This window comes from Dendroctonus ponderosae, unplaced genomic scaffold, assembly GCF_020466585.1.
Source record: "Dendroctonus ponderosae isolate FM_Combo_2020 unplaced genomic scaffold, Dpon_F_20191213v2 Dpon_F_20191213_1, whole genome shotgun sequence".
Taxonomy (NCBI): Eukaryota; Metazoa; Arthropoda; class Insecta; order Coleoptera; family Curculionidae; genus Dendroctonus; species Dendroctonus ponderosae.
The window spans coordinates 58,389,362-58,416,842 of NW_026017110.1; the positions used below are offsets into that span (position 1 = coordinate 58,389,362).

Consider the following 27,481-nt stretch of genomic DNA (forward strand, 5'->3'; position numbering starts at 1 on the left):
CGAAACTGAAATATATAAAGAACATTTTATAACCGGCAATCAACCAGAAACATTTGCAATCAAATAAAAATCGAATTTATATGGTTAAGTTTTGTGAAACATTATGTGTGAATTTAAATTTTAGATTTAAATTGAAATTAAAATTTTTCAGCCACCATAAATATTGGCATTGCGCAAACAACATGACTGCAATTTAAGCCAAACACATCAAGTTCGCCTATAAATTATTTTAAATCGATTCAATGCCTATTGTAATAGCGGGATGACCTTTTTAAAATATGCGATGAGCAGTTATTAATAGAAATTTAGTGGATATGCAAATTATCCAGTTGTTCGATCCGTCTGAAATGAACATTGCTTGTTTCCAAAAGGATTCTCAGATAACACATAACAGAGCCAGCTATTTAATATTCTCTGTCATTTCCTTTTACCCTTTTCCCACAATAAGGGATCGTTAGCAGACAATATTCTATCCGTATTCAATATTAGGATGTCAAATTAACACAGATGCCAATGGAATACTCAATAGCCTTTCACACACACTGTGGCTAGATGATGTTCTGAGGAAGATTCTTAATTACTTCAACCAGGTTTCGGGCCAATTTTATTGTCAGTAGAACTTCGAAATAAAGAAAAAAACGCTTTTGAGCGTGGCTCTATAGTGTCGTGTTAACAATCCTTCCATCAAACCTTATGTAAATAAAGCAAGGGATTAACCCCTTACTCTTTACACGCAAAAAGTGTCATAAGAGTTGACGCTTTACAATCTACTGGGAATGCATAGTCAGCTCTCTATTGCCCCTCATTTTTAATTAGTTTTGAATTCTTCATGAGAGCGAAATTATTAATTCGACACGGCAACCACTATTCGAATTTTCAGACACGTTAAGCTGGAATGTTAATGATACAAGGAGCTTTATTTAGCTCTTAATTAGTCATCAACAATCGAAAACTTGACAACTTTTATTTAACAAAAACTGATTTTCTATTTTTATTTTTTTACGTGGAATCAACAGAAGATTACTCTCCATATTAGTTGCGTTTCATTAAGTATTTAAACGAAAACAATTTGTCTTGTTACAGTTGTAAGCAAACATTATCATGTGGACGTATATCCGGCCAAAGTGTCGGTGGGAAATACTGCAATACTAACGTGCGTTATACCTGAAGAGGTCAAGGAACACGTCACGGTTACTTCGTGGTCGAGGGACGACACAATCCTTTTGCCCGGATTCAACATGGGTAAGCACAATCTTAATTTGATATGCTTACTAACTATTTCGGTACATCGCTTTAATGGTGCTGAATAATTGCAGACAAAACATAGACCAGCGTCCTTTAATTAATCTAGTTTTACACGAGCTCCTTTCTGTTAGAGCCTCACTAGAGGAGAGCCGATATTAATTAAGCTGTAAAATATTCGGGTTACCATCATATTGTCAATATACAATAAGACAAAACGATACAAATTATAGTGTATTAATATAAATTAGGAGTGCTTTGAAATTTTTAAGTAGACACCACTCTAAAAGTTCCCCAAGTCGCATTTTCATATTGTAATAGTAACAGTAATAAAATTTAAATACTGGTGCAATATATCAAGTAGAATTTTTCTTAATCATGGCCCAGGAAATTATTACGCGTTGTCCTCTCCATCTCTTTAACGGGCCAAACACGTAAACTGCCGTATTTTCGCCATTACATGTGCAATACAGCAGTTTCAGTCAGCACTACAAGATTTACACCCTATTTTTCCAAATTAATGGAAATCGATCGCTCTCCGGTTAATTTTCAATTGTTACGAGCATGTCTCGCATTACAATGGACCAAATAGACTGACGAATAGCTGGCAAATAATACGCCACATGTTTATGAAGGAATTTAAAATGACTCAATGTGCTCGCTGTTGCAGTTTAAAATAAATTCTTTCGTTTTTTGGAAATATCTACGCTTTCAACCTAATTAAAATGGCATTTTTAGATGCTCATAATTTTTACAGATATGACACACATTTATTTATATTGGCTCTTTTAGTAGAAATGACGCGAAACACTATACCAGTGTTACTGATGTTGGCACAAAAACTCAGAATAAATTAACTCGCGTCAGTCCCAATTTCTAATTTTCAGACAATTTATAAAAATATGAAAAAAAATTTTTTTTATTAGTTTACCAGACTTTCAATTAACCATTGCGCATAGTTCCAAGAAAACCTGACTCAATTCATTGTCTAATTTCATTCAGAACGATTTTTTTCTAAATTCTTGAAACCTGAAAAAAACTGAACGGATTGAGAGCCAATTTGTTTTTGTTCGCGAATAGTTTGAACCGAACTCGTAGCATCAAAGTTAAACTTGTAGAATGCCAAAATTAGTTTAGCTGAAAACTTATCAACAGTAAACGCAAGTTCAAAGTTTTCCGCTCTGTACCTTGAAAGCTTATTATTCATTAGGATTTAAGTAATACCAGGAAAACATTATTAGTTCCAGGTTTGCAACTTTCTCTCGACTGGTATCTAGTAGTGGTTTTTTAATTAATCATTATCACTTTTATCATTACTGTACGTAATCAAACGAAAATGGCTCATTTAAATTGGAAGCTTCTCAAAAAGGAAACAAAATTATTTTGCTTGCTCGAAAATAAATTACTCAAAAACGAAACAACACGAAAATTCCATAGATGAAATATTAGGACATTCCAAGTATTGGCTCCAAATATCAACCTCAGTGCGTTCCACGTTAGTGTTCCCTTCGATAAATGTAACTTTATTTCTTTTAGAAACTTTAGTTGGAAGTAAATATCTGTTGTTTGCTTGGTAAATAAGACTTGATGACATATAAGGCGATCTTGAGTTAAAATTGAGATATTCTTCGATTCTAAAAAAAATTTGAATTTCATTTAAATAAATATTGTAGCCTGAGGTTGATTCAATATAATTTTTTTTTTATCTTTGATATGAAAAATGATTTAGTGTTCAATATAGTATTCAATATAAATTTCGTCATAAGAAAAAATTGAATTCACTTCAAGAACTTGTCCATTTATTACTTTTCTTTTGCAAAAAAACCTGATATTTAGGAAATAAGTCTCCGTTGCAATTCTTTTTGCCTAATTGCTGATTTATCTGAATAATGTGGCCCAAGCTGTTTCATTCCTCCGCTTTTTATTAGGAATTAATAAAGAGTGCTTTTTCCTGAAAATGAGAATTTGTTGGAAAACGCCCAACTTTTCATTTGAAACTAATTAACATTACATTCCAAGGAATGTATAAATAGCTGTGGAAATCTGATAACTTGCCTAATAGGGTGCGATAAGCGAAATGCGGATTCAGCAATATCGAATCCAGATATATCAGCTTAATTAACAATAATATAGGTGTAGTCCTAATATTGTGGTGCATGTTATCCATTAAGATAGGTGATCATTATAACAGCTTTGCTATATTAGTCCTAAATTTATAATTTATACGTATGTCGTCATTCCAAATTACAAGCTTCCGTATTACTAATAACTGATACGATTGCCTGTGAAAGGCCCTTAGGTTGAACTGTTAAAATTGAATAAATTTAAATAGCCGCTGAATTATTTTCATATCGCGATATTCTGGCCAAATCTGCCAATGCAACTCTCCAAGCGCTTGGTGCCTCGTACTCCTTTCCGAATATGTGAACTGAATTTTAATATCCTGAGAGCCAGCAATCTGCTCTAACAAATCATTAAGCATGATCGTAAATAGTCTTGCTACATTTGGTTGTCGATATTTGTTAGTTTGTCGTTTAATCCGAACGCCCTCAGTCCATTAAAATACACACTGTAACCGTCCACAAGTAAACCGACTGTAATAATCAAGACTCCCAAAGGAAAGAGCAAATTCACAAAGAAATACTTTTTGTTTTAGGAGGCAGATTTGTTGTAACTTACGGAACGGGGAAGCTTTTGATCAGATCGACCCGGTTTGACGACAGCCTACCCGTGTATTCATGCCTCACCATCCATGCGCTTACTCAGGAAAGAAAAAGGTCACAACCTGCAAAACTTGCTGTTGTGGGTGAGTACACAACAAATTTGCTATAGAAATTAGCTTAGTTGAAAGCGTTGACAACACCGAGCGAACTAGATTTTTAGCGTTTCTTCGAAAAAGTCCTTTTTGAGTTTCTTTTAAATGTCGCAAAGTAAGCGGAGAATCATAAATTCAGACTGGGAACAGAAAATTTACTGGATGTTCAAGTAAGAAAAGCAGGAGCTGGTTTAAAAGAACGTACTATACTAATTAAGTTTAAGATTTTACGGCAAGGAGAGCAATAACTAACAAATATTGCTGCAATTTCTCCTAGACGGTTTATGGCAACGATTGCTTTCCAGAAGTTCTGGCTTTTACGCTTTTCATTACATCGACCTCTTGGTTCGGAAGGAAGCATTTTTTAAACATTTCACGTTTAAAATGCAGTAATACAATCCCAGAATTAGTGAAGTTGGAAATTAAAAAAGAAGCAATTTGTTTAAGCACAGTCCATGAACAACGCGCTTTTCAAAGGTACAATTCGCTAACTCTATTATTTTGTTCATCTAATTGGCAAATTCACACGTGGAATTATTCCTCACGTATTCGAAATGAAGTCCATACCAATCTACAAACACAATCATATTTTCGGGAAGCGTCCCTATAAATACATAATCCCACTCCCAGAATATCTCTTGGGATATTTGCCAGCTTTACAATTCTCCATTCGTTTAAAAACAACAATCATATATTTTCGAGGCCATTATAATGTGTTTTCTAATTCATTTAAAACTGATTTTTTTGGAAAGCTTTGGCAACTAATCAATACGTGACATTAAAGCTGAAAGGTCCAAATTATACGGGAAAAATGGGTTCTGGAAAACAATAAAAAGCTTAAAATTTCTTGGATTCGTCGAGTTTGACTCGCAGCAAAGCTCAACAGGTAAAATTAATCGCATTAGAAGATTTTAACGTTCATTACATTAATTGTTACTTTGCTGCTCTGGAGTTGAGCGGTATGTTTAATTAGAGTATTTTTCTTTTTGGGGTAACTCCTATTTTCAGACGTTGAAACTAATGAATCGAATTCGATTTATTCAGCTTTTTGCTCTAAACATCCACTAGTCACGTCAGAAAATTCCCATTTCTTCATTTATTTTTGATGAAGAATTTTCAATTATTTTGTAAACAAATCATAATTGAAGGTGTATCCAATGCCATTATATTGCGTTTTTAATAAAAATGCCATTTGCTCTTCTGAGAAATGGCTGGAACGTTCAGTGACTACAAAACACCCTTTTCCACCCTGACAGACATAATTAACAATAATAAAACCAGGAATTTAGCTTCCAAGCAGGAAGGTAATAATAGATTCATGAAAGTGAACATTTTAGAACAAAATTAATTTTACATGTTGCGTTTTGAGACTGGAAGTGGGTAATTGCATTTTGAACCTTTACGTTTCTGATTTTTGTATTGCTATTGATCTAAATGAGCTAAGGACATTACCCACAGTACTAGAAAAAGTGGCTTATATCTTCCACCTAGCCTGAAGCCATTTCAAACGCATTTTTTCAAAGCTTTCAAATTTTGTCTAGCAACTAATTGGTCGAAATGCGTTAAGAAAACTAATTACAGTCAAAAAAATTAACGCATTTCTTCTCGAGTTCCACTTACTGACGGAAAACTTATATTTGAAGCATCTGTATAATTTATGTATAAGTTACCGAAGAAATATAACTATAGAATGAAAAAATGGCATTTAATGAAGAACTGTTCATTTCAGAACCGAGTCAAAATGAACCCCCTCGACTTATTCCAGTTGAGTTCTCCTCTTTCATAGCGTATGAGGAGACGGATATTCACCTCACTTGCACAGCCCAAGGAAATCCTCCTCCTAACTATGGGTAAGATTTGACTTACTCAATAATTGTCCTTCTCTCCGTTTGACTCGGCATTTTGATATTTTCAGATGGTTCCGAGATGTTAGAGGCAACCTGCAACCGTTAGTGATTTCGTCTAGAGTTCAACCTTCACAGGACGTTTTAGAGATCCGAAATTTGATGGCTGAAGACTCTGGGAGGTGGACTTGCAAGGTGTTTAACTCTTTTGGAGAGCAGCGAGTTGATATTCACCTGAATGTTGTTGCGCATCTTACTGTGCATATTTTGCCTCAACTCCAGGTAGGCATTAGTTTTACTGCGAAAAATTCAATTGAAAGCGCAAATTTTTAACTCGTGATTACAGGAAGAATTAAGTAAGAACTAACAGCCTGAGCTTGGAAAATTTTAATTCTATAGCTTCTCGGCCGATGTGGATTGAAACTTATTGAGTGCTTCGCACTTGGATTGAATATGACGCGATTACAGCCGACGCCTAAATGAGTCTTGATGAGTTAAAATCGGGAGGAAAATCCACTTTCGTCTCTAATTTGTCTGATTCAATTTCAATTTTATTCGCGCTTGTATTATATATTATTTTGCCTTTTTAATCGATATTGGTATTCATAATACTTATGTAATTAAGAAAGCTAGACTAAACTCAGCAGGTTGATAATCAATCTAAAACTTAATAAGTTTTAATTTCCTTTTTCTCAAGATCGAGAGTTCCACCCCAATCTATTCCGGCCATAAAGAATGACTAATGATTGACTGTAGAAACATCTCGTGCCGTTGGAACGATTTGTTCGAGACATAATCGTAATAACATCGTTACAGAACCAACCCGTGTTACGAAGAAAAATAATTTGCAAACATAGCTTGCTTTAGTGGCAAATGATAACTAGATTGAGCGTTTCATACGTAAACTCCTTGTGCAAATTGTCACATAATATTCCTCTAAATTCCCACTAACGTGAAATTGAATATTATCCAAAAGGTTATCATGAACTTGGAGGAATAAACGGTTTTCATTTGGCAGCGCGTTGAGCCGTCTCTCGGGATATAAACGACTCGGTTTAGTGTTTTTATTTTGGAGTTAGCTATATTATCTCCATAACATCGCTTTGCCATGTGATATTCCCTTAGTACAGAAATGGGAACGGGATATTGTCTCCTAAATGCTTGCCCCTAATAATAATTTTATTGACACAAGTTTCAGTGGAAATTCTCTCACATACCATTCGCTATCTGACTTCGACACATTTGGCAAAGCGTTTGTTATTTTTTTATGTAAATTTTTATGTTTCACTTTAAACATAACATCTTTGTGGGAAAGTAAAGTTGCACTGAGAGACCAATTTGGAAATGGTTCCTTAAGGAATTTAAAACATCTAATTCCAATTCCAAATTTTAACAATTCAATTTTAATATCAGAAGGCTGAATTAGTCAGTGGCGATTTGAAACATAAATGATGCAGTGTTTGCCCTGCCATTTATTTTGGCCTTTCCTAAAGGAGATATTTAAAGCGGTTCTTCCCTTGTTACTTATACAAAATTTATATGCAAAGGGTCCTAAATACTTTCTCGCGTATTTTAATATTCGAAGTTTATAAATCCTTGGAACGTAACAGGTGTTTAATCATTTGTTTGCGCTTGACATAATCATAATTTAGTGCGGAGATTACAAAATTCAAAAAATCCTAAAACTCAATTTATTGGCACTTGTGTCGAATTATATCAGAAGTTAAGATTTAACCACCTAATTAAATATTTTTTAGGAACAGTATCCAACAGCGATTTTATCAACGGGTTTTCTCAGTGGTGAAAAGTCTCTCCGTTTTTTCTGTAAAATTAAGTCCAATTTTAATTGGTAAATCACAAAACAAACTGTGAAAGTAAATTTTGAAAATTAGTCCAAAAATAACTGCAAGTTAATTATAATTCACTGTTGCCTGGTCTGTAAGTGGTATGATAATTAAATGAATTGCCAAACAGCATTAGATAATTAACATGACAACAAGTTCCATTCGTGAATCTCTCATCTAGGAACAAAATTTAATTTGAAATGTTATCAACTCGGGGATGAAGCAATTTTCAGCTCGTCTATGACAGGATACCCTATGGGACGCTTGGTCGCTTGATTAAGGGCCAGAGAAGGCCTTTTTTTGTTTTTATTTTGTCGCTGTGTTATTCCCATATTATAGCCACTCATTTTGCCAAATAACTGCGAGACCAGGAAATGCTTTTTTTATTTACCGAGTAAATACAAATACGCGAAAATATTATAATAGGCCGTTTTATTGAAACGAACGGTTAACACGTATGCGATTAAATGCGCAAATAATTTACTAATCAAAAATATAACTCCCATTTTAACTGCAATTTTCAGCGTCGAATCAATGAAACATATTAATTCCCATTATTTTAATTTGTTTGTCAGTCAGTGCGAGTTGAAAATTGGATTTAACGTATCTTTTTAGGGAGGAAATATGAAACTATCTGAAGGCTGAAAAGACATCATTCTAGACAGTGCAATCGATCAAGCTGTCTCGTTCGAGTTCTGCGTTGATCATATATGCACGAAATTGAATTTTGCATATTATGCTTTTCTGAACCTGAAAAATGCATTAAACGTGGATGGTCGTCTCCCTGTCTGTGTATTCTTTACTGCCTTAGAATTTCTTTGTTTATAATTCGGAGTTGCACAGCTTTAACAAAGCTTGGCTTTTAAATATTCTTGTCTAAATTTAATAAAACATTTTTTGCTTCGCAGTCCTAACAGAATAACTTTCAGGCATCCGAAATTGAATTAATTGAGGACATGTTTGCAAACGAAACGTTACCAAATGATCGAAGGAAGTAATTAATTCTTCAAAAATTCGCACCAGATTTCCCAAAGTTAACTATTTTCATCTGAAATATTAAGTTTTCGACGAACAATAGTTTTGCAATTTGCGGCATCTTCCAGTGGGAAATTAAATTTAATTTGCCTGTTATCAACCGGCACAGAGACATTGCAATTTTCAAGTCTAACATTTAGAAATTGCCAACTCTATCGGTTACAATATTGAAACCCGGAAATTTGAACGAATTTGCCTTTGACGGAAGTTCTATTTACTGTTATGACGACGGTAGCTTAAGACGGACACTATTTTTTTCAGATTGCCAACTCTGGACAAAATGTAATTTTCAACTGCACAGTTGTTGGCACGCCCATTGGGCGCATACAGTGGGTGAAAAATGGTGAACCCATCGTGCCAGATGATCATGGAAAATTCAAACTTCTAGACCCATTAGTGCTTCAGGTTGCTGATGTGACTAGGCATGATAAAGGCATGTATCAATGTATGGTGGAAAATGACAAGGAAAACGCTCAAGGAAGTGCTGAACTGAGGTTAGGAGGTAAGTACAGAACAACCAGCCGCAAAAAGTTAAAAACATATCATAAGTACCATTCTACCCGCCTATAATCACCATGTATATTGTGGTCATTGTAAACCCATTTAAAGGCAACACCAAAAGTGTGACAAGAAAACTTTTGAAAAGCAGGAAAAAACGTATGTTAAACAACAACAGCAACAAAAAATTTTGCTAACACCATTGAGTTTATCCAGTTAAAAGAAATGTTAAACTAGTTCAAACAATTAAAACGAAACCGCTTTGGTATAATGAAAGATCTTTTAACTTTCATAAGTTCTAAACCAAAACTTAGCTGGACTTTATTGAAGACAAAAGCGCGTCTAGATTCCATCAACAGAACAATATACGATTCAGGGCAATGAATGACTAAGCTTTATCCCGGTTTATCCGTATATTGCTTGTATTGTATTCTTCGCGATTATTGGATACAGATCTTGCTAGGACGTATTCAATCAAGCCAACCATACGAAACTGGCAAGGCAACAGACAGGAATATATGCTTAAATAGAGAAACTTAATCTAAAAGGGATTTCTATGAGTCAGTTGATTGGGGTAGTCACATTATAGATTTGCCATAAATGAGAGAACGTTGCTCATGAAACACAAAAGCAATGAGAGAAACAACATCTGTCTCAACTCAGGTTGAACGATATTTGGATGTTTAGGGTGGGTAAGAAATACGATGGAATTTCCTATATGAAAACAAGTTTCCAGTAGAGTCGCTTGAATGAAAGCTCAATAAGCTTCCACACATATAGTTAATTTTTTTGCTTTAAAAAAGCAGTCTTCAGAATTTCATTTTCGCTTCGAAAAATAGGAACTACACGAAAAGAAAATGAGAACGAGCTTTAAATGGATGTCAAACATATGTATTTATTGTCTGTCTTTCACAAAATTAATAACAGAAATGAACTTGTATTCAGCACTTAACGGGACTCGACAGTAAAGGGAAAAACCCCAACGGAAATGAGTTCCAACTTCCGTCAACAATAAATCACGTGGACCAAGTTTCCTCTCTTTTCTCATAAAATAATTTAATACTCGAATAACACCGATCCTGGGTGAGAGAAATCCTTAGAAGATTTTCGTCTGCCAAGAGAATTAAAAAGGAATATCATTAAAAGTTAGCGAAACAGATATGATAAATTACTTCATTAAAATATACTTCGAATTATTCATCACTGTTGCGATTGTGAATAAGCTCTTAGGTCAACCAAAATTTGCACTTTAAATTGAATCGTTTATTCTAGCTGTAAAACGTATTTCGTGTATCCATCCTGCAAATTGAGGCGCATTTAGATATTTTATTAATTGACTCGCGCCCAATAAAAGCAAATTATTCTATTGAGCTAAAAAAAACATAAGTAAACAACTTCCTTTTTTCAAATTCAAAAAAGTTGTGTTAAAGCATCAGATAATTAGGATTTATGCGGCAAAAGCGAATAAGCCCGGGAAAATAATTAGTTAGATAATCGAGTTTACCCGGAAAATTTTGGTTTGGAAGTAAAGAAAGCGATAAGAAATAAAAAATGAAATTTTACAACATGGAGTGTCTTTAAAATTCATTGGTGAAAAACATTTGGCAAATAGCCTTAGCACGTTCAGTCTAATTATCGTGAGAGGTTCTAAACCATTTTCCGAAAAACAAAATCACTTTAGTTAACCAAACAAATAAATATGTATGGGCTCTTTTATCTGGCAGACGTATTTTTATTTGGTCCCGTGAAATGTTAGGGTTCAAGATAGGGCTTAAAGACCCTTTAATTCTTAAAGTGTCTAGGCTTCCACATTATCGGCTTCAATCGTGATAAATAACGAAATTCACATTGTAAAATTGAATTGCCGGCACTTTCAAAGATTCTAAAGAGAAAAAGTTGATTATTTGCAAAACCTGCTTTATCTATAATAAAAACACCAGAAATAATTCACGATGTCGTTTAACAAACTGTACAGTTACGAGAAAGTCAAGCAAATGCGCGATGTTATGAATCTTTGAATTCGCGTTTTAACTAAAAGTTGATATTATTTAAGTTTAACAGACAAAAAGAATTTTATTGAAATTTATGCGGCATTTAAGTGGAACTCAATTTTACCATCTGGACAGTGCTGGGTTTATGTCGACTAACTATAATTTTTCTAATTTCAAAGACACAACAAAAGACCGAATTTCTACTCTGTGCCCCCCCCCCCCTGACTTGAAAGCTGAATCCGTCCCTGCATCTGGGACCATTTTGCAGAATCTGATGATGAATTTTTTTTTCAGATACTAGACCGGAAATGCATACGAATTTTGTTCAGCAAGCAGTACAACCAGGAGTTCAAGTCTCATTGCGATGTTCTGCTATTGGATTTCCTCCTCCTCAGTTCAAGTGGCTCCTCGATGGACAACCATTTGCCGATCTCAAGCCAGATCACAGGTAATATCAAATTAAATAGAAAAGCGATAAAATATCCAATAAAAATGCTAGAAGTTTACACATAGTTTGTGGAAATACGTTTAAAAAACAAAATATAACTGAAGTTAATCCCCGAATTATTTTGCAAACTTAAGCAGACAAAAACTTCAAATATTGGCAGTATGTTAATTTAGAACAGAGCTTACAGAGCATTAAATTGATTTATTCATGAAAATTACCTATTTTGTTGCTGGATTTGAACTAATTGCGGTTTCAGTTATATTTGTCAGAGGAATTGAATCAAGTTTGTCCTCTAAAAAAACAATACAAATCATTCAATTAATCAATTATATAGTATTCAGAGCCAACCACGTGAAAAAAACCCGAAATGTGGGGAGTATTTTGCCAAAACCATTTTAATTCTGTACTTAAAATTTTCAAAAACTTGCACCCTGCTAATGAAGACTAATAAATCCGAAACCGGTACTAGAACTGCTACCGGTACTGCTGGCTTGTGACCTAACCAAGGCATTTGTGATCAAATGTGTCAAAAAAACTATTTTCAAATCACTGGTTCCCTATTTTTATACTTTCTGGCGGAATTAATTTTGCTTAAAGTATTTTTGAAGATTCCACTATACTAATTGATAATTTCGAGGACATTGAATTTATTTGACTGCATTTTGATAATCAGGTTTTCTGTTTGTTGCATTTTTTATGCGTGATGGTCAAAGCTACACAGACGTTTATTTAAAACTTGCACATATTTTTCAATAAATGCAATAATACTCACCGCAAAATCGGTATAGGACTTTGCTAATGAACGCCGCTAAATTCTACTGATGATAAATCTCGCAAAATCGACTATGTATTTGAATATTTTATATTCAACTTTGGCGCAAATTTATTATATTACTGAAAGTAACGTAAAAGGCTTTTGTCATGTTTCTTTAAAAATGTTACGATTTCAAACTGCGTTGCGCTTGAAGATTAAAGGCCCTGATAGATTTCCCTCAACTCTCCTACTTGACAAAATCAAGGCTTTGTTGAGGATTTCAGGTTGAATACAAGCTTTCTGTTGCTTAATCCATTAAGATAAAGTATAGCATTATATTTCAGGATATTCAGACTAATACCTTAAGGATTTCCGTAAACCGTCGATATTTTTTGCCGATTTGAATACTTTATCCCTTAAAAGCCAGAAGAAAGAGACAAAAACACGTATTTTCCTATCTGGAACGGCTAAGCGCATCATTTTCGATTTAAGTTGCTACTGTAGTAATATATCCCATGAAAATCAACTTAATTTTGTTTTCATTATTCAAGTTAAAAAATGTCAATGAGGGTGCGGTTTTATTGCAAAAAGAAATCGTGAAAGAACCAGATTTAGAGCGTCTAAAGCTGCCACTGTTCATAAACAGTAATTTAAAGCGCCGCAAACGTGTGAGGCTGTTTAATGTCAGATAAAGTTAAACTCGGTTAGGGAAGTAGTTTCACTGAGAGTGTCGACTACATAAAATGGTTTTGTGAGTAAATTTCGTTATAATGCGCGAATTTTCTAAGACATTTAATGGCACCTGTGGTCAGTCCCCGAAAATGAACTGAAACCTTCTGGTGCAGTGAAAACAAGCAATAAATTTGTGACTCTGCTGGTGGAAACTAACAAATTAGATGGTTTAAGAGTGACATATAAAATATGCTGCAGCCGATTCAGGTTGACAACGTTATGGTTGAATGGAAAATCATTAAATATTCAAATATTAATTATCGGACAACATTTGGCAAAGTGAACCTCAAATGGTTAATTAATTTTCTACCCCAGCTCAAGCAATATTCGCTTGTGCTTTACTAATCATAATGTTGCATTTATCCAAATAGTATGTGTGATTCTTCTAATTTAGTGAACTAATGAAATATACGATTGTTATTTAATTGCGTTGGTTGTAAATTGGATGTGCAATTTGCCCATAGCTAATTAAGGAATATAAATATTGGAAAATTAAATTCAAACCGATTTTAATTGTGCAAATATTAATATGCAAAACAAATCAGAAACAGCACGTAGTTATGAACAAACAGATAATTTTTGCATTCAAAGCGCAGTTATTTACTTTCATACATAAAGGTATCACAGTGGTGTTATTTAGATTTATTTATTCGATGATTGAGAGTTGTGCTGCTCATTCAGCGCTTCATGTAGGTAGAACGGGAGGCCTTTTTATTTAGTTTGCTATTGTATACAAGTCACTCTTAAAATTTCCGCCATTCTGGGTTAACCCCACAATCCTAGAAACGAAAGCTTTTACGTCGAAAGAGTCAATTGAAAGGCTAGCTTTTGTGTTTGGACCGCGTTAAATTGGATTTAGTTTCCACGATTCGCCAAGGGAAACCCTCGGGGATAGAGTGATCTTTACTTTTTCCTAGTTCAGCTCGCTCCTCATTTTAAATTAAATAATAATCTAGTTCGGAACAACAGCTATTTTTCATTACCAGAAAATGGACAGATGGAAATAATGGTTTCTGCTAATGGTTTGATCTGCAACTCAATCGTCACAAAACTGTTAAAGTTTCAAGCTCAAGACACTCGATAGTAAAGGGATTTAAGGAAAATCACGTTGAAATAAACGTAAATGATGATAACCAAAGGCAAAATTAGAACTGGAGTTTCAGTTTGACCAGCAAGGCATTTGAAGGATTACATACAACAACAATCGAAACCGGAAAATTCAGTTTCGACGTGGTATTTTAAGTCTGAGAATAGGAAGCCGGCAAAAACCTGCAGCAAGTTGTATCAGTTTCTTTCTGAAACTTTTCAATTTTCTTTCATTTTTTTAACTTTTATTTATCAAATAACACTCCTGAAACTTGTATGCAGAGGCACATTCAAAATCAACAAAGCTTTAATGACACATGCATTTTACATTCAATAATGCATTTTACTTTTCTTTAAACGCAAATCTTACCTAAGCACAAAATTACTTTATGTGAATATGGCCCATATTATATGACTGATATGTTCAATATAGTACTAACCGCTATTGGGAGCGTTTGAGAATGTTATTTTTAAGTTACTTAATTTACATTTTTCAACTTAGAACTATATTCTATAAAATATTACCTAAAACACTAATATTATTTTTACTGACCTTATTTCAATTTGTGTTCTAGATATCTATATCATAATGAAATAAATATTGCTATTATTATTATTTTTAATTAATTTGCTGCGATGCTCATGATGTTATGTTCATACTAAAATGTGTGCCTGAGATTAACACATCTCGAAATCTATGCATACTAGTTTGGCATTCAGTTTTCATATATTTCATATTTTCATATTTAACTTGCCAAGGGAAATATTGTTAGGATAACACGAGTTATTTGCAAATGTACGTTAATGATTCTTCCAGCAAAGTTGAAAAAACGTGATGGAATGAACAAAACACGTAATTGATTTCTTTGGGGCAATAGAAAAAGAGTATACAGGTTTTCCCTGGAGAGAAGGCAGCGACATTTTAATTTAATTGCGAAAGTTAGAGTTCGTTTAAAGAACTGTGTACGTTACTGCTACTAACTTTCTTATTCGTTATTTGTGATGAAATTCATCGACTACGCATCGATACTACGATAGAAAACTTAGGAATTTTTTTCCAGCTCACCCATGCCCAACTGCTCGAAATAGTACGTTTTATGTCGAGAATTCAACTTATAATTGGAGTTTTCTAGAAACTTGCATAAATCTTAATAGTGTTGATGTTAATCCCTGGACTTTCCCGTTGAAAGGATCCAGTATTTATGTAGCTAAAAATAGGAATTTGGATCTAAAACTTCTTGAATTAACTATCCCAATGTGAAGTTTCTTTACCAAGTTATGTTTGTTATTTTTCAGGTACGCCATTAGTCAATACATGGACTATACTGGAGACGTTATTGCACATCTGAATATAACAAGTGTTCGGGTGGAAGATGGAGGTTTATATACCTGCCGGGCCTCAAATAAAATGGGATTTGTTGAACATTCCGCTCGATTAAATGTCTATGGTAAGTAAGAAATTTGAAACAATGTAATTCTCGAATTTATTATTTCTTGCAAATGTTCTGCGCTTGGGAAAATTCTGCAGCTTCAGCCAGCTCAATTTAACTACTAAACTAGATAATTTTATAATTTCGCTCTTGAGAAGCTACACTCAAAATCACTGGCAATAATTTATAAATAAAACGTTGCTCAGTTGTAACTTAAAACAATTAAAACTGATTCAGTTCTTTAGAGGTCATAAATCGAAAAAAAAGTTATATTATAAATTAAAATGTAGTTAATTGAAGAGCATTTCTGGAATATGTTGCTTTTTGCTTAAAAATGCAGCTAATTATTTGGAGTTAGCTAGTAGACTTTCTAAAGGCGCATTACCGTCCTTTATTCCGTTTATTTTTGTCCCTGGGGTTTTCAAAATGATGGTAATCATTAATCTATTTAGAAGCAGCGCTTTTATTCGAAGGACATTGTTCGACTTACCTATCTCTGAGGTTTCCAGTTTACACTGAAATCGCTTGACTGTAGGTTTTATTATTTCCCAAAGCACAACATTTGTGGTTTGTAAACAATTTAATTGCACCTTCAATAATTAATTTTCTTCCATTGGGAACTGGCATAATTAATGTTCATTCATGCTTCGTCTTCCCATTCAGTATTTACTATGTTGAAAACTGAAATTTGGATTTAGGATAGTTCACCCAAAAAGCATGAAGAATGAATGAATTAATTATTATCAAAAATAAATCGTTGAGCTAAAAACGACTATAGAATTTCTAGTTGAAGCTCAACTTCACGAGGCATTAATTTTCAATTTTCCGGAATATATTTATCTGAGCAAAATCCATTGGTTTCTAACTGAAGAGTAAACTTTTCTCACGTAAAACCTGACATATGGATGATTCGAAAATAAGTGACTGGAGAACAGCTTGTAGAATTGAAGCCTTTGTAGCGTTTAAAAAGAGCGTTTTGTTGGTCGTATACGCCTCCCAAGCTCGCTCTTAGCTTTGGAAAAAAACGTTCAAATAGGTGTTAAATATATTGTAAGTACCTGACAATAATTCCTTTTTTTCGCTGGCAAGCAAGTCGCTACCAATAACAAAACGCTAATTTTTTCTAGTTTCTATAATAAAAGATCTCGGATAGAGCACATACTTTTAAGCTTTCGTGTATAAATTATTGTTAAAGGCTCTTCCCGCGACTTACCAAGTTCAAAACGCATATTGTATGAAATCAGCATTCTAAAAAGTGGATGTCCACAGCCTTGAAAATCCCTAACGATCAGCTTCAAGACGCCTTTGAAGTTTAAGGATTTTATTCCTTTATTCCAAATATTTGTATACCGGTCATTGCTTTTTTTCGTAGGTCTGTGCAAAATTGACCCTTTGCCGCATTAAAATTGATCGTAAAAAAACTCGGGAAAAAATTTACATAAAAATGACAAAAGGGGGAACGAATGTTTCCTTCAAATCATGCTAATCCTACTGTAAGTTTATAATGAAAGTTCTGCATAAAATTATGTCTCTTTTATTGGCTGGACGCTATTCAATTACTCGCAACAATTTACTTTAGTTGTAAAAATCTTGAGCAGTTAAGAATAGTTCTATAGTTCGTCTGTGTTTTTTGCACATGTTTATCGGGTTTTAAACGGCGTGTTTGTATCTGCATCATCAATATCCAGTATTCAGCACTTAAAGAATCGTCTCGTATATCAAAGAGCATTCGGTGAGTGGTGTTGAATAAAACATATTGAGCACATTCTACTAAAATTTTACGGCGCCTCTTCACCACAATAATCAGTCAGCCGTTTTTACACACCCCGTTAGTATTTGGCTTGAATTATGTATTTTCCAAAAGGAATCGAGAATAAGGGATGGCTTCCCATATTGTCTAATGCAGATCGAGTGTGAATGCTAGAATTTCAAGAGGTTCGCTCAGCGGTGGGTTAAACAAAGGCTTCCTAGTAAAAGATGCTCACGCCGTTCAAATATTAGAAAATCCCATAAGGTTGGAACACTATAACTATTCCTTGATAATGAGTAGTTAAAAAAGTAGGTGAAGGCGATTTATAACTAACAAAAAAAATAACAAAACAATAAGTTGAACAAAAATGAAGCAATCGATTGATCGATTGCAGATCCCTAAGATAAGATAAAGTAACAATTGAAACCGTAGAATTGAGAGCAATGAGCAACTGGAAAATATGGCAATAGTTATGCAAATAAATAAGTCCGGTTTCGTGTTTAGTTTTAACCTCGGTTCGCTGTCGTTCTTTACTTTAAACAACGGTTCTTTTCAGCGCTTCGTATCTGGAAGAAATATATAAACTGGCCATGCAGGAGTAGCACCGTTTTTCAAATGCTTCACTGACTAGTAATGAATAAAACATTCTGACCCACTCGTCTAAATTTCAAGATATTTTTCTCATCTATTCGCCGATCAAGCGAGGATTTTCCGCACTGTTTAATCTTTTATATGAATTGGTTTTCGATTTGGCTTTAAACCGATTTTGCTTCCGCGAGTGGTAGCTAATAAACCGCCCCAAGTCCAATGTGAAGAAATTTTAATAGAAATCTCAATTATTATCTTATACGTATCAAATATTAATCGAATTATAGCAAAGGATAATTAACGGCGGTAAACCCACTAGAGCTGATACTGAAGTCGTTATTGTACATGACAAATAATAAGGTTCTTGAATGGGATTTATTGATCACGAAGGACAGAAAGGCAATAAACCTCTGAGTTAATATTATTTGCTGCCGCTATTTGATTTGGCACCACAACCATTAATCTATTTGTTGACAATTAATTGACTGAATACACAAGGCAGTGATATTTTCGAAACACCCTGACTTATTAATTTTCAATATAATTCCCTCCTTTTCAAGCTTTGCCGACTTGAGGTTTCACTGTGCAAGTAGTTCATTATTTCGCTTTCAATTTACTTTGTTCTAATGCAAGTCCACGTATTCCCTTAAAATTGAGTTTTTCAATGTATCACGCATTCAATTCACTGGCTTAATGTTTACAGTGAATTGAGTTCGCTAATGTTCACGCTAAAAGGCTCACTGCAAATGGGAAAAATCCAAAATATCCTAGTTGCTAAACAACATAGGGCCTAAAAATTAATCAGGATTAAGTTGTGGCAGGACAAGATAATCTATCCGAACATAATCCTGAGTGGTATTTGCTGTCGTGGCTTATGTCGCAAAATCTGTATTCCTTAAAATTTCATTCCAGGTCGGCCGAATATTCGATCTATTGGTCCGGCTAAAGCGGTTGCTGGAACGGATGCCATGTTACATTGTCCCTATTCTGGATACCCCATTCAATCCGTACGTTGGGAAAGACATGGTCAGGAGCTGCCGCAAGACATGAGGCATCGCTTAGAGGAAGGTACGTTTTAGATTTTTCCTTCTTTTGAGACTTTCCGAGAAGTTGCTAATCTCTTGGACTCTTAATATTCAATTCGACTTCACACTGCCTGGCAGCCAAGAATTTGCTTTAATCGAATATTTTAATGATTGGAAAATTATATCTATTACACGATTGTTGAGTTGTTCGCGCCAAAAAGATGTCTTACTTTCAGGTGGTGCCTTGACAATAATGAAAGTGGACCAAAACACCGATAAAGGTTTTTATACGTGTTACGTAACGAGTAGAGAGGGCCTTGTGGCCAGAAAAGAGATACAGCTTATTGTTAATGCTCCTCCCGTAATGGAGCCATTCAATTTCCCCACTAGCATCCAAGAAGGGGGACGGGCCCAAGTAACTTGTACTGTGACATCTGGAGATTTACCAATACGCTTCTTGTGGTACAAAGATGAGGAACCCATACCCGCGTCTTTAGAAGTGAGTGCTTAAAATGTCCTGCAAGCGAGCCGCAGCAAAATAAAATTTAGAGTAATTGTTTGCAGTTATTTCCTGAGCTTTACAAAGCATTGTAAAACTTTACGGTGGAGAGGAATGTCTCCAAATGACAGAGACACTTTTAAGCGAATCTCTATTGTTTTTCCAGTCTGCGGAAAATTTTATGCCTCTTTTACTTTATCACACACTCAAACTGATCCTCCGTTCAATGGGTTATAAAATAAGTTAACAAAAGACTTTAAAACGAAATGACAAAATAATATACTTAGTATGATGAAGTTCTCGAGTAAACTATAAAATAAATCTCCTAAGTTTATAACTCGATGAACGCTATTTCTAAGGATTGCCTGGAAAACGATCTTTACTACTTTATAACTTTCAATCAAATTTATAATGGGACTTTTCACATACTCGCTTATTATTCTGATGGAACCTATTCACAAACAGTTACACAATAACTTTGATCTATTGCATATAACCGATTCTTTTCTTAGTTTGCCAAAAACTGCAGAAAGTAGAGAAAATTTCAATTGAAAATATATTCTGGAATGGGAGGAAATACTGAAAATTACTCGTTGATTTCAGGTTCAGGAAAGAGCAGCAGAATTCTACAGTATGTTGGTGTTTAAAAATTTGAACTCCAGACATACTGGCACCTACACTTGTGTTGCGAGCAATGCAGCCGCTCAAGTAAATTACACAGCTCAACTTATGGTGAAAGGTACATTCGAGCAAATAATACTGCTTTCATATCACTTTAAGAATTCAACCAAATGCCTTAAATATTTTATTTGAAAACCCATATATAACAACCCCGATAAAATATATTCTGTAAAAATTTTACGATCATATTGGCAGAGGACGTACTTTAAAATCTTTATCTTTTGTCGTTAGTCGCCCCACAATGGACCATCGAGCCGCAAGATATTTCCGCATTGCTGGGAGATTCGGTACTTATGCCATGTTTAGCAAAGGGTTTTCCCGAGCCCACTATATCTTGGCTAAGAGGACATGGTAAGTGCCATTGTTAAATAAATATGTCATTACATAATCAAATATAAATATCAAGCATATAACTTTTGGGATCAGCGCAATATATATTTACTGTTGTTGGTAAGTGGTTCAAAGGTTATGGTGAAGATACCATTGCTTCACAATTTGTGCCGGTATGACACACGTTTTATTTTTGCCCAATTTAATTTTTTCTTGACAATTTTAGCAATTAATATAATAAGTTGCTTAATACCAAAATTATTAAAATTGAAACCCCCTGTGAGACACAGATAACAGATTAATCTGTTACTTCATAATTTATTGGATCATGACGCACATTTTATTGCAGAATGCCAGTGACATTTTTGTCACTTGTGTTTACTCCTGTTGATTCCTGTTAATAAAGTATCAAATTCGAAGAAAGCCATAAATGCAAGGAGCGCACAGTCTAACCGGATATTTTGGCCCATTTTAGACAATTTTGAAATTTATAATTTGTGGATGTAGCTGATGAGCGTCCGAAACCGATCAGTGAAGGGTGTGAAATAGTTTCTATCAATTCTATGTGATTTTTTTTTATCCCATGTCGTCGATAGCTTTTTTCGGTAGGAAATAAAGACTATTTCTATATATATCAATTAAAAAGGATTTTCATCGATTATCGATGTACAATATTCTCTATTTTCAAATCACCAAAAACTGTGTTGCTTGCTGCAAAATAACTGTAGATGAGAAACTGTTTTCTCAAATCTCTTTTGGGGTTTAGAAGCAAATGTAATTTCCTGCGAAACAATTGGAGTATCAGCGTCGCAATAATTTGAATTTTATGCAAACTTGTAGGTAAATCAACGGATTACAGACCGATTTCTGGGGTGCACAGAGTGATCCAGCTGGGAAATGGCTCGCTGTGGTTCGAGGCTGTGACATCTGAAGACGAAGGAAACTATCTTTGCCGAGCTAATAACGGAATTGGGTCTGGACTTGGCAAAGTCATTTACTTTGCAGTTAAAGGTATTTGAAATTGAAATGTTAATTGGGGTGGTTAACGTAATAATTCCACGTAAAAGCCGACATCATTGTTGTAAAATGTGCCGTCAGTAATTAATTATCATTTGAAGAAATAATTTTCTTCACACAAAACATGATAAATTGCATTTGTTATCATATTTCAAATCCCCGTGCATTCATGCCCAAGAATTTTAAAATGTGTGCTACATTCAGCACCAATGCTGTTACCATTGTTTCAGTGGCAGCAGCATACAAATCGCAGCTACTTAGATTAGATTTTAGTTGGAAAAGCAATAATTGTAAATTATGCTTTCCCAAATGCAATTTGTTTTTTAGTTGAAGTTTCTAGAAATATTATTAAATACACTATTAACTGTCAGAGCTTGCTACCACGGGTTTTCATTTTCTTCCCGATTTTTCTTAATTTAGAGAAATCCTTTGTACAAACGCAATTTAAATAACATTTTACATAATTTTCAACAAAACGCATTCATGTACCAACGCTTGTAAATGTGGCTAATACAAATTCATTATTTATTTTTATCTGATGTTAAAAATGCAAATTACTCGACGTTCGGCTTTTGTTTTTCCGCCACATGTAAATCTCTTCCAACTTAAAGATGAGCATTAAAGATGAAAACTCCGAGTCGGTTTTGAAACCGAGCAAACTGAGCTTTAAACTTCGAGATGTTCTGAAAACATGATATATTAATAAGCGCACTGTCTTTCAACATACAAAATAAGACCAAAGTACTAAATTTAGTCGAGAGAGTGATTTATGATGCTGTAAAAGGTAATGAATTCAGTCTCTCTATATGTGCATGCTATTATCCCTTGAAGAACTGAGTGCCGTTTTGTTCGTCTAAGGTGGTGATCCATGAAAGCTGATTGATTTATAACCTTATATCTTTGGGATCCTTTATGTGTTCTAACTTTACGTTTTCTTGGATAAATTATGAATCCTCATACATATTTATATTTCCCAATGAATTCAATGAAATATTGAGTCATGAATTCCCAGTTGTATGACATAAATAATGATAAATTATCTCATTTGTGTTCAATCTTAACTGAAAATCTGATAAATTGACTGCGTTCTTGTTCAGATTGATGACCTTTTTAAGAGCTTTTACCGTAAATAACCAGTCTCAATAGCACATCTGTCTATCCAAAAAATATTTTTTAATCCTGCGCTTAATGTAAAAACTAAGAAGTTGCGGCTAATTTTGCATTGTATTGCTCCCCTTTTGTTTTGTGCGAGTTTCGGTATTGTTTCTTTGCTACTCCTTAATTAGAAAGGAACATCAAAATGCCTGCCTGTTACGCATTTCATCTTAGCTAAGGGCAAAATTGGCATGTTTCATGTCAGGAGCAGTTCTACATACTTTCATTAGCAACATTTCATTCAAATTCGCTGCATTGCTTTCATTAATGTGAAATTTGAACGAAAAATATAATTAAGGGCTAAAAATTCAGTTAAACTTTAACAAAGAGATGCACAAGTTATTGAGCAAATTGATTATTTGTTTGATAACTTACAAGGAAATGTTAATTTTATCATTTTCTGTAGTAAATAAATAAGATGAAAATTTGAAATGCGTTTCTCAAAAAAGACATTCAAACATCCAAGGGACAGTGGCAAAGTTGGCAGGGAACATTTACAAAGAGGCATTTACTAAACAATTTCAATAACCGGGCTGTCATGGAAAGTAGAAACTATATTCATGACACCAAATTTATTTCACAAAGTGATATATGAAACTGCAAAAGGTAATGAATTCTGTCTCTCTATATATGCATGGTATTACCCCCAGAAGGCCTTCGCTCCTTTTTGTTCTTTAAGGCGGTTATTCGAGCAAGCAACTGATTTATCACTTAGCGCCTCGGGAATTCTTTATGGTTTTTTGGCTTTACGTTGTCCTGTAAATATTCACTTTAGTCACATTTTGTCAACATTTATTAAGGCTAAAGTGTCACTGCAGATACAGTTGGCTCAGAAGTTAATAGTTCCGAAGGCCTGCAGGGAACTTGAAAAATGTGCATGCGATAATAGGAAAGTGGAGCTTTACATATTGAAATAGGCCGCTATCTTTTGAAAGTACTAGTTAAAAAAGTGTATGATAAAATCAGTCATAAATGCGTAATATTATCTAAACGGTAGCAATTTTCTTGTGTCGAAATGGTTTTATTCTGCTACCGTAAATACGCAGTAAAATTCTTCTGGTTTGCTAATGATAGGTTTGATATGTTCCAAAATAATCTCTTAGTTTCATAGCCTTTTCCACTAAGAGCATTTATACATTTTTGCGCGAAACAAATTCAATTGGCTGCATTTTAGATGCAGAGGTGTGGAGTGATAAAAGCAAGAAGGTGCATTATCGAATTAGCTACATTATCCCCAGGAAACGCTATTCGCCTTCATCGTTTCAGCCGTTCAAGTATAAATTGATTTATACCCTTATGCTCTCACAGTTCCTTGTATGTTTTCTTTTATACTCCCTTATGACTAAATATAAAACAAATTGCTTATCTGGATATTCCAGTATTACGTCGACCTTATTCATATCGGTATGCTTTAAAGCGCAATTTATCATTTATTGATTCACAGATTAAAAAATCTTCATTTTTCGTTCTTTTCAATTTAACACAGATAGAAGGGCTGTTGTTTAATTCCATTATTTGGCATTGCTGTAATTTATTGGGGCGTGCGGAAATGATGTTTTCCAATTTCAAAGCGCTTTGTTAGTAATTAAATGTTGTTCTAAAGTTATTTGCACAGTTTTGCAACTAGTAATAACCGATGGCTTCAAATGACCCGACATTTTAAAATGCAGCAGCAGTTTTGAAAATTTACACCAATGTTTACGAAATATAGGATTGCAGACAGATGGTCTCGTGTTCATATTGTTGTTTATTGGTCCAATTAGCGAAGCACACACATTTTGCTTTGATATTAGGACAAACATGTGTTCAATCATTTTATGCAGAGTGCAAACTAAGCATATTGGAAAAATATTTTACTGTTGATCGATTTCGACTGAGTCGTTTGGCAATCGAACGCTAAGAGCGCTTAAAATGTTACAATTTTAAAATTTTACCACTCTAATCAGATTTTCACACATTTGACAGAGATCACTTTTTGTCTCGGTCAAACAAAGCGAATAATTTTGTCAGTCCACTGTTCTTACTTGGAAAAGTTGAATAATCTCTCTTTTCCTTTGAGCATTACTTTAAATTGCCGAATAATTAGAAACAAGATATACGTCGAATTAAAATTGGTTACTCCGGTTTCAAGCAATGCAAATATAATTTCAGAACCGGTACGATTCGATATCCCGTATAGAAACGTATCAGTCAAGAGAGGGGAAGAAACAAATTTGCTATGCCACGTGCATGGGGATGATCCAATTGCGGTAAAGTGGATCTTTAACGAAACTTCTTTGGACCTTCATAAATTAAGGTAAGATTTATTCTAATCTAATACTGGCGTCATAATTACCTTCAACTTTTACCCATAAAAAAGTAGCTAAGGCATTTTAAGTTGAGTAATTTACGATGCAATCATGGTTGCAATATTTTTTTAAGTAAAATTCAAAATTTTGTTTAACACTATAATTTTTTCTCTAAGAAACATTTGTGTTTCTATGTGTTCTTAGTGTGTACGTGTTGCGATCAAATCAATTTAATTGTTTCGTTCAAATGAGCAAATAAATTGTTTCACTAATTTGCCATTTTTGCTTGGGTATTGTCGCGAATTGCAGTTTAAAATAACGCGAATTAAAATTGGACGTAAATATGTTTAATTAGTCAAAATACTGACAATTTGATACGAATTCCGTTAATGCTCCAACCTGTTATTCTCGTGATTGAAATTTTCCGATTTTGCTACAAATACATCTTTGAAAACATATTAAGGGGCGCAACTACTCGAATTATGGTGTTTTCTTGAGCAAAATTCTTATTAATTGAAAAACCTTGAGCTCTTTATCGAATAAAATAAAAATTCCCAGATACAAATTGAAAATTTTACATTCACTTACCATTTGAGAAGCTGGGGCAATGATCTGAAAAAAAAAACAAACATTAGAAACAAAATCCCATGTTAATGGCTTGAGTTAACGGATATTGTGACATTATCCCATTAGTTTTACGTCTTTATAATGCATAAATGTAAAATGGGCGTATTGCAGGATCTGACATTTTAACTATTCACCATTATAGAGTGTTCAAAGGACCGTTTTCATTCGGATTACTAAAGTTTGGCAGTTTAAATGGGACGTCTTATCGGCGGCTTTCTTTTCCCCCGATGTTTTCATCAATTTCATTCGTGAAAACCCCATTTCAGGTTTTCGCACGTTAGCTTGAAGGAAGAAAAGGAACTGAAGTCGCAGTTAACCATTAGTAAGACTGATAGAGAAGACTCGGGTACGTACAAGTGCCTAGCAGAGAACGATTTTGGCCAGAGCGAGTATGTCGTCAATCTTGTCGTTCAGGAAAAACCAGATCCGCCTTCTGGTTTAGAGGCGGTGGAGGTAAAATTCAATTTTAAACTTTCTGTTTCGCATTCACCTCGTAGCCATATGTCTTCTTTAAACACTGTAATTTTGCTATAAACATGTAAATTTGAACGACTTCGGTAAAAATATTATTTCGTTGGCATAAATTAAATAGTGGAGAAGGATGCTCTAATAATCACAGAAATAACTGGGCAGGCTATGGGAAGAGCGGTGAAATTATCATGGATAAAACCATTTGATGGAAACAGTCCACTAATTGGCTACATCGTACAGTATAAGATGCTCGGCCTCCATTCCACTTGGGAAGAAAGTCAAATATTGAATCTGACGAGTTCTGCAGCAGCGCGCCCAGAGTAAGTCAGGAACTTGTATGAAAAACTTATTGCAAACCAGGAAATCTGTTTGGCAGACGATCAGTGGAACAAGCAGTGCTAAGAGGACTGAAACCAGCAACAGTTTACACCATCAGAATATCTGCTGTCAATGGTCTGGATAAGAGTGACTTTACTGAAACTATAGTAATAAAAACTCAAGAAGAGAAACCTAGAGGAGCTCCAACCGACGTGAAAGTAGAAGCAGTTAGCTCTACGGAACTATCTGTTCAGTGGTCGCCTCCTTCGCGAAGTTCCTGGAATGGCGAACTGCTGGGCTACAAAATCAACTGGAAAGAGCACCATGGTTTCATCAACCAGACAAAAAACGACACTGTCCACGGATGGGCTACCACCAAATTTATTCTCTCTGGCTTAAAGAAATTTACCACTTATGATATCCTGATCAAAGCTTTCAACAGAATGGGCTCCGGTCCGCCTTCACCGAACATCATCGGAACAACCAAAGAAGGCATTCCAGAGGCGCCACCTCAGAATTTAATGTGCTCAGAAATTACCTCTCAAATGATGAAAATTTCTTGGACCACACCACCGCAACATCTACATGGGGGATTGATTCAAGGATACAAGATATTTTATAAACCTATGGAAGTACGCCACCATATTCTAGGTAATTACTAAGGCCGATCGAACTAAGCTAACAATTCAGGGATTATTTAAACTATGCAATAAGCTTTTTCAGATGCTTCCATGAAAACCGAAGTCAAGCGAACTCACTCCACTAACACTTATATTCATGGACTTCAAAAGTTCACCAATTATTCCATCAAGGTTCTGGCTTTTACCAGTGCAGGTGATGGAGTAGTCAGTGATGTACTCCTTTGTAGCACTGAAGAAGATGGTTAGTAGTGGTTCCTATATTGCAAATTTGAAGGTCGTGTTGAAGAAAATAAGGCCCTAAAATCGCCAATTTGGTCAGAGTCCACGATTTAAGTTAAAAAATGCAGCACCAAACACTAGAATTTTTTCTGG

The 27,481-nt window shown here is 34.5% G+C and overlaps 1 protein-coding gene and 1 long non-coding RNA gene across 5 annotated transcripts in view; one reads left to right on the plus strand and one right to left on the minus strand.

Moving 5' to 3' along the window:
• The window catches only part of LOC109532909 (Down syndrome cell adhesion molecule-like protein Dscam2), an 86,333-nt gene that overhangs the window by 40,791 nt on the left and 18,061 nt on the right, over nucleotides 1-27,481 (plus strand). For 3 of the 4 annotated variants that reach the window (XM_048665315.1, XM_048665337.1, XM_048665321.1), the window contains exons 5-21: nucleotides 1,084-1,242; nucleotides 3,899-4,048; nucleotides 5,787-5,907; nucleotides 5,973-6,183; nucleotides 9,042-9,282; nucleotides 11,564-11,717; nucleotides 15,586-15,737; nucleotides 18,970-19,125; nucleotides 19,319-19,581; nucleotides 20,185-20,320; nucleotides 20,494-20,613; nucleotides 21,433-21,603; nucleotides 24,916-25,060; nucleotides 25,946-26,132; nucleotides 26,313-26,470; nucleotides 26,527-27,119; nucleotides 27,183-27,350. In XM_048665315.1, the coding sequence (XP_048521272.1) occupies nucleotides 1,084-1,242; nucleotides 3,899-4,048; nucleotides 5,787-5,907; nucleotides 5,973-6,183; nucleotides 9,042-9,282; nucleotides 11,564-11,717; nucleotides 15,586-15,737; nucleotides 18,970-19,125; nucleotides 19,319-19,581; nucleotides 20,185-20,320; nucleotides 20,494-20,613; nucleotides 21,433-21,603; nucleotides 24,916-25,060; nucleotides 25,946-26,132; nucleotides 26,313-26,470; nucleotides 26,527-27,119; nucleotides 27,183-27,350 (3,285 nt within the window). The remainder of the gene's footprint in view (nucleotides 1-1,083; nucleotides 1,243-3,898; nucleotides 4,049-5,786; nucleotides 5,908-5,972; nucleotides 6,184-9,041; nucleotides 9,283-11,563; nucleotides 11,718-15,585; nucleotides 15,738-18,969; nucleotides 19,126-19,318; nucleotides 19,582-20,184; nucleotides 20,321-20,493; nucleotides 20,614-21,432; nucleotides 21,604-24,915; nucleotides 25,061-25,945; nucleotides 26,133-26,312; nucleotides 26,471-26,526; nucleotides 27,120-27,182; nucleotides 27,351-27,481) is intronic. The other variant, XM_019898046.2, reaches the window with a different exon arrangement.
• The window catches only part of LOC109532912, a 100,108-nt gene that overhangs the window by 34,533 nt on the left and 38,094 nt on the right, over nucleotides 1-27,481 (minus strand). Inside the window, exon 2 of the long non-coding RNA XR_002171470.2 lies at nucleotides 25,641-25,664. This is a non-coding gene — a long non-coding RNA (uncharacterized LOC109532912). The remainder of the gene's footprint in view (nucleotides 1-25,640; nucleotides 25,665-27,481) is intronic.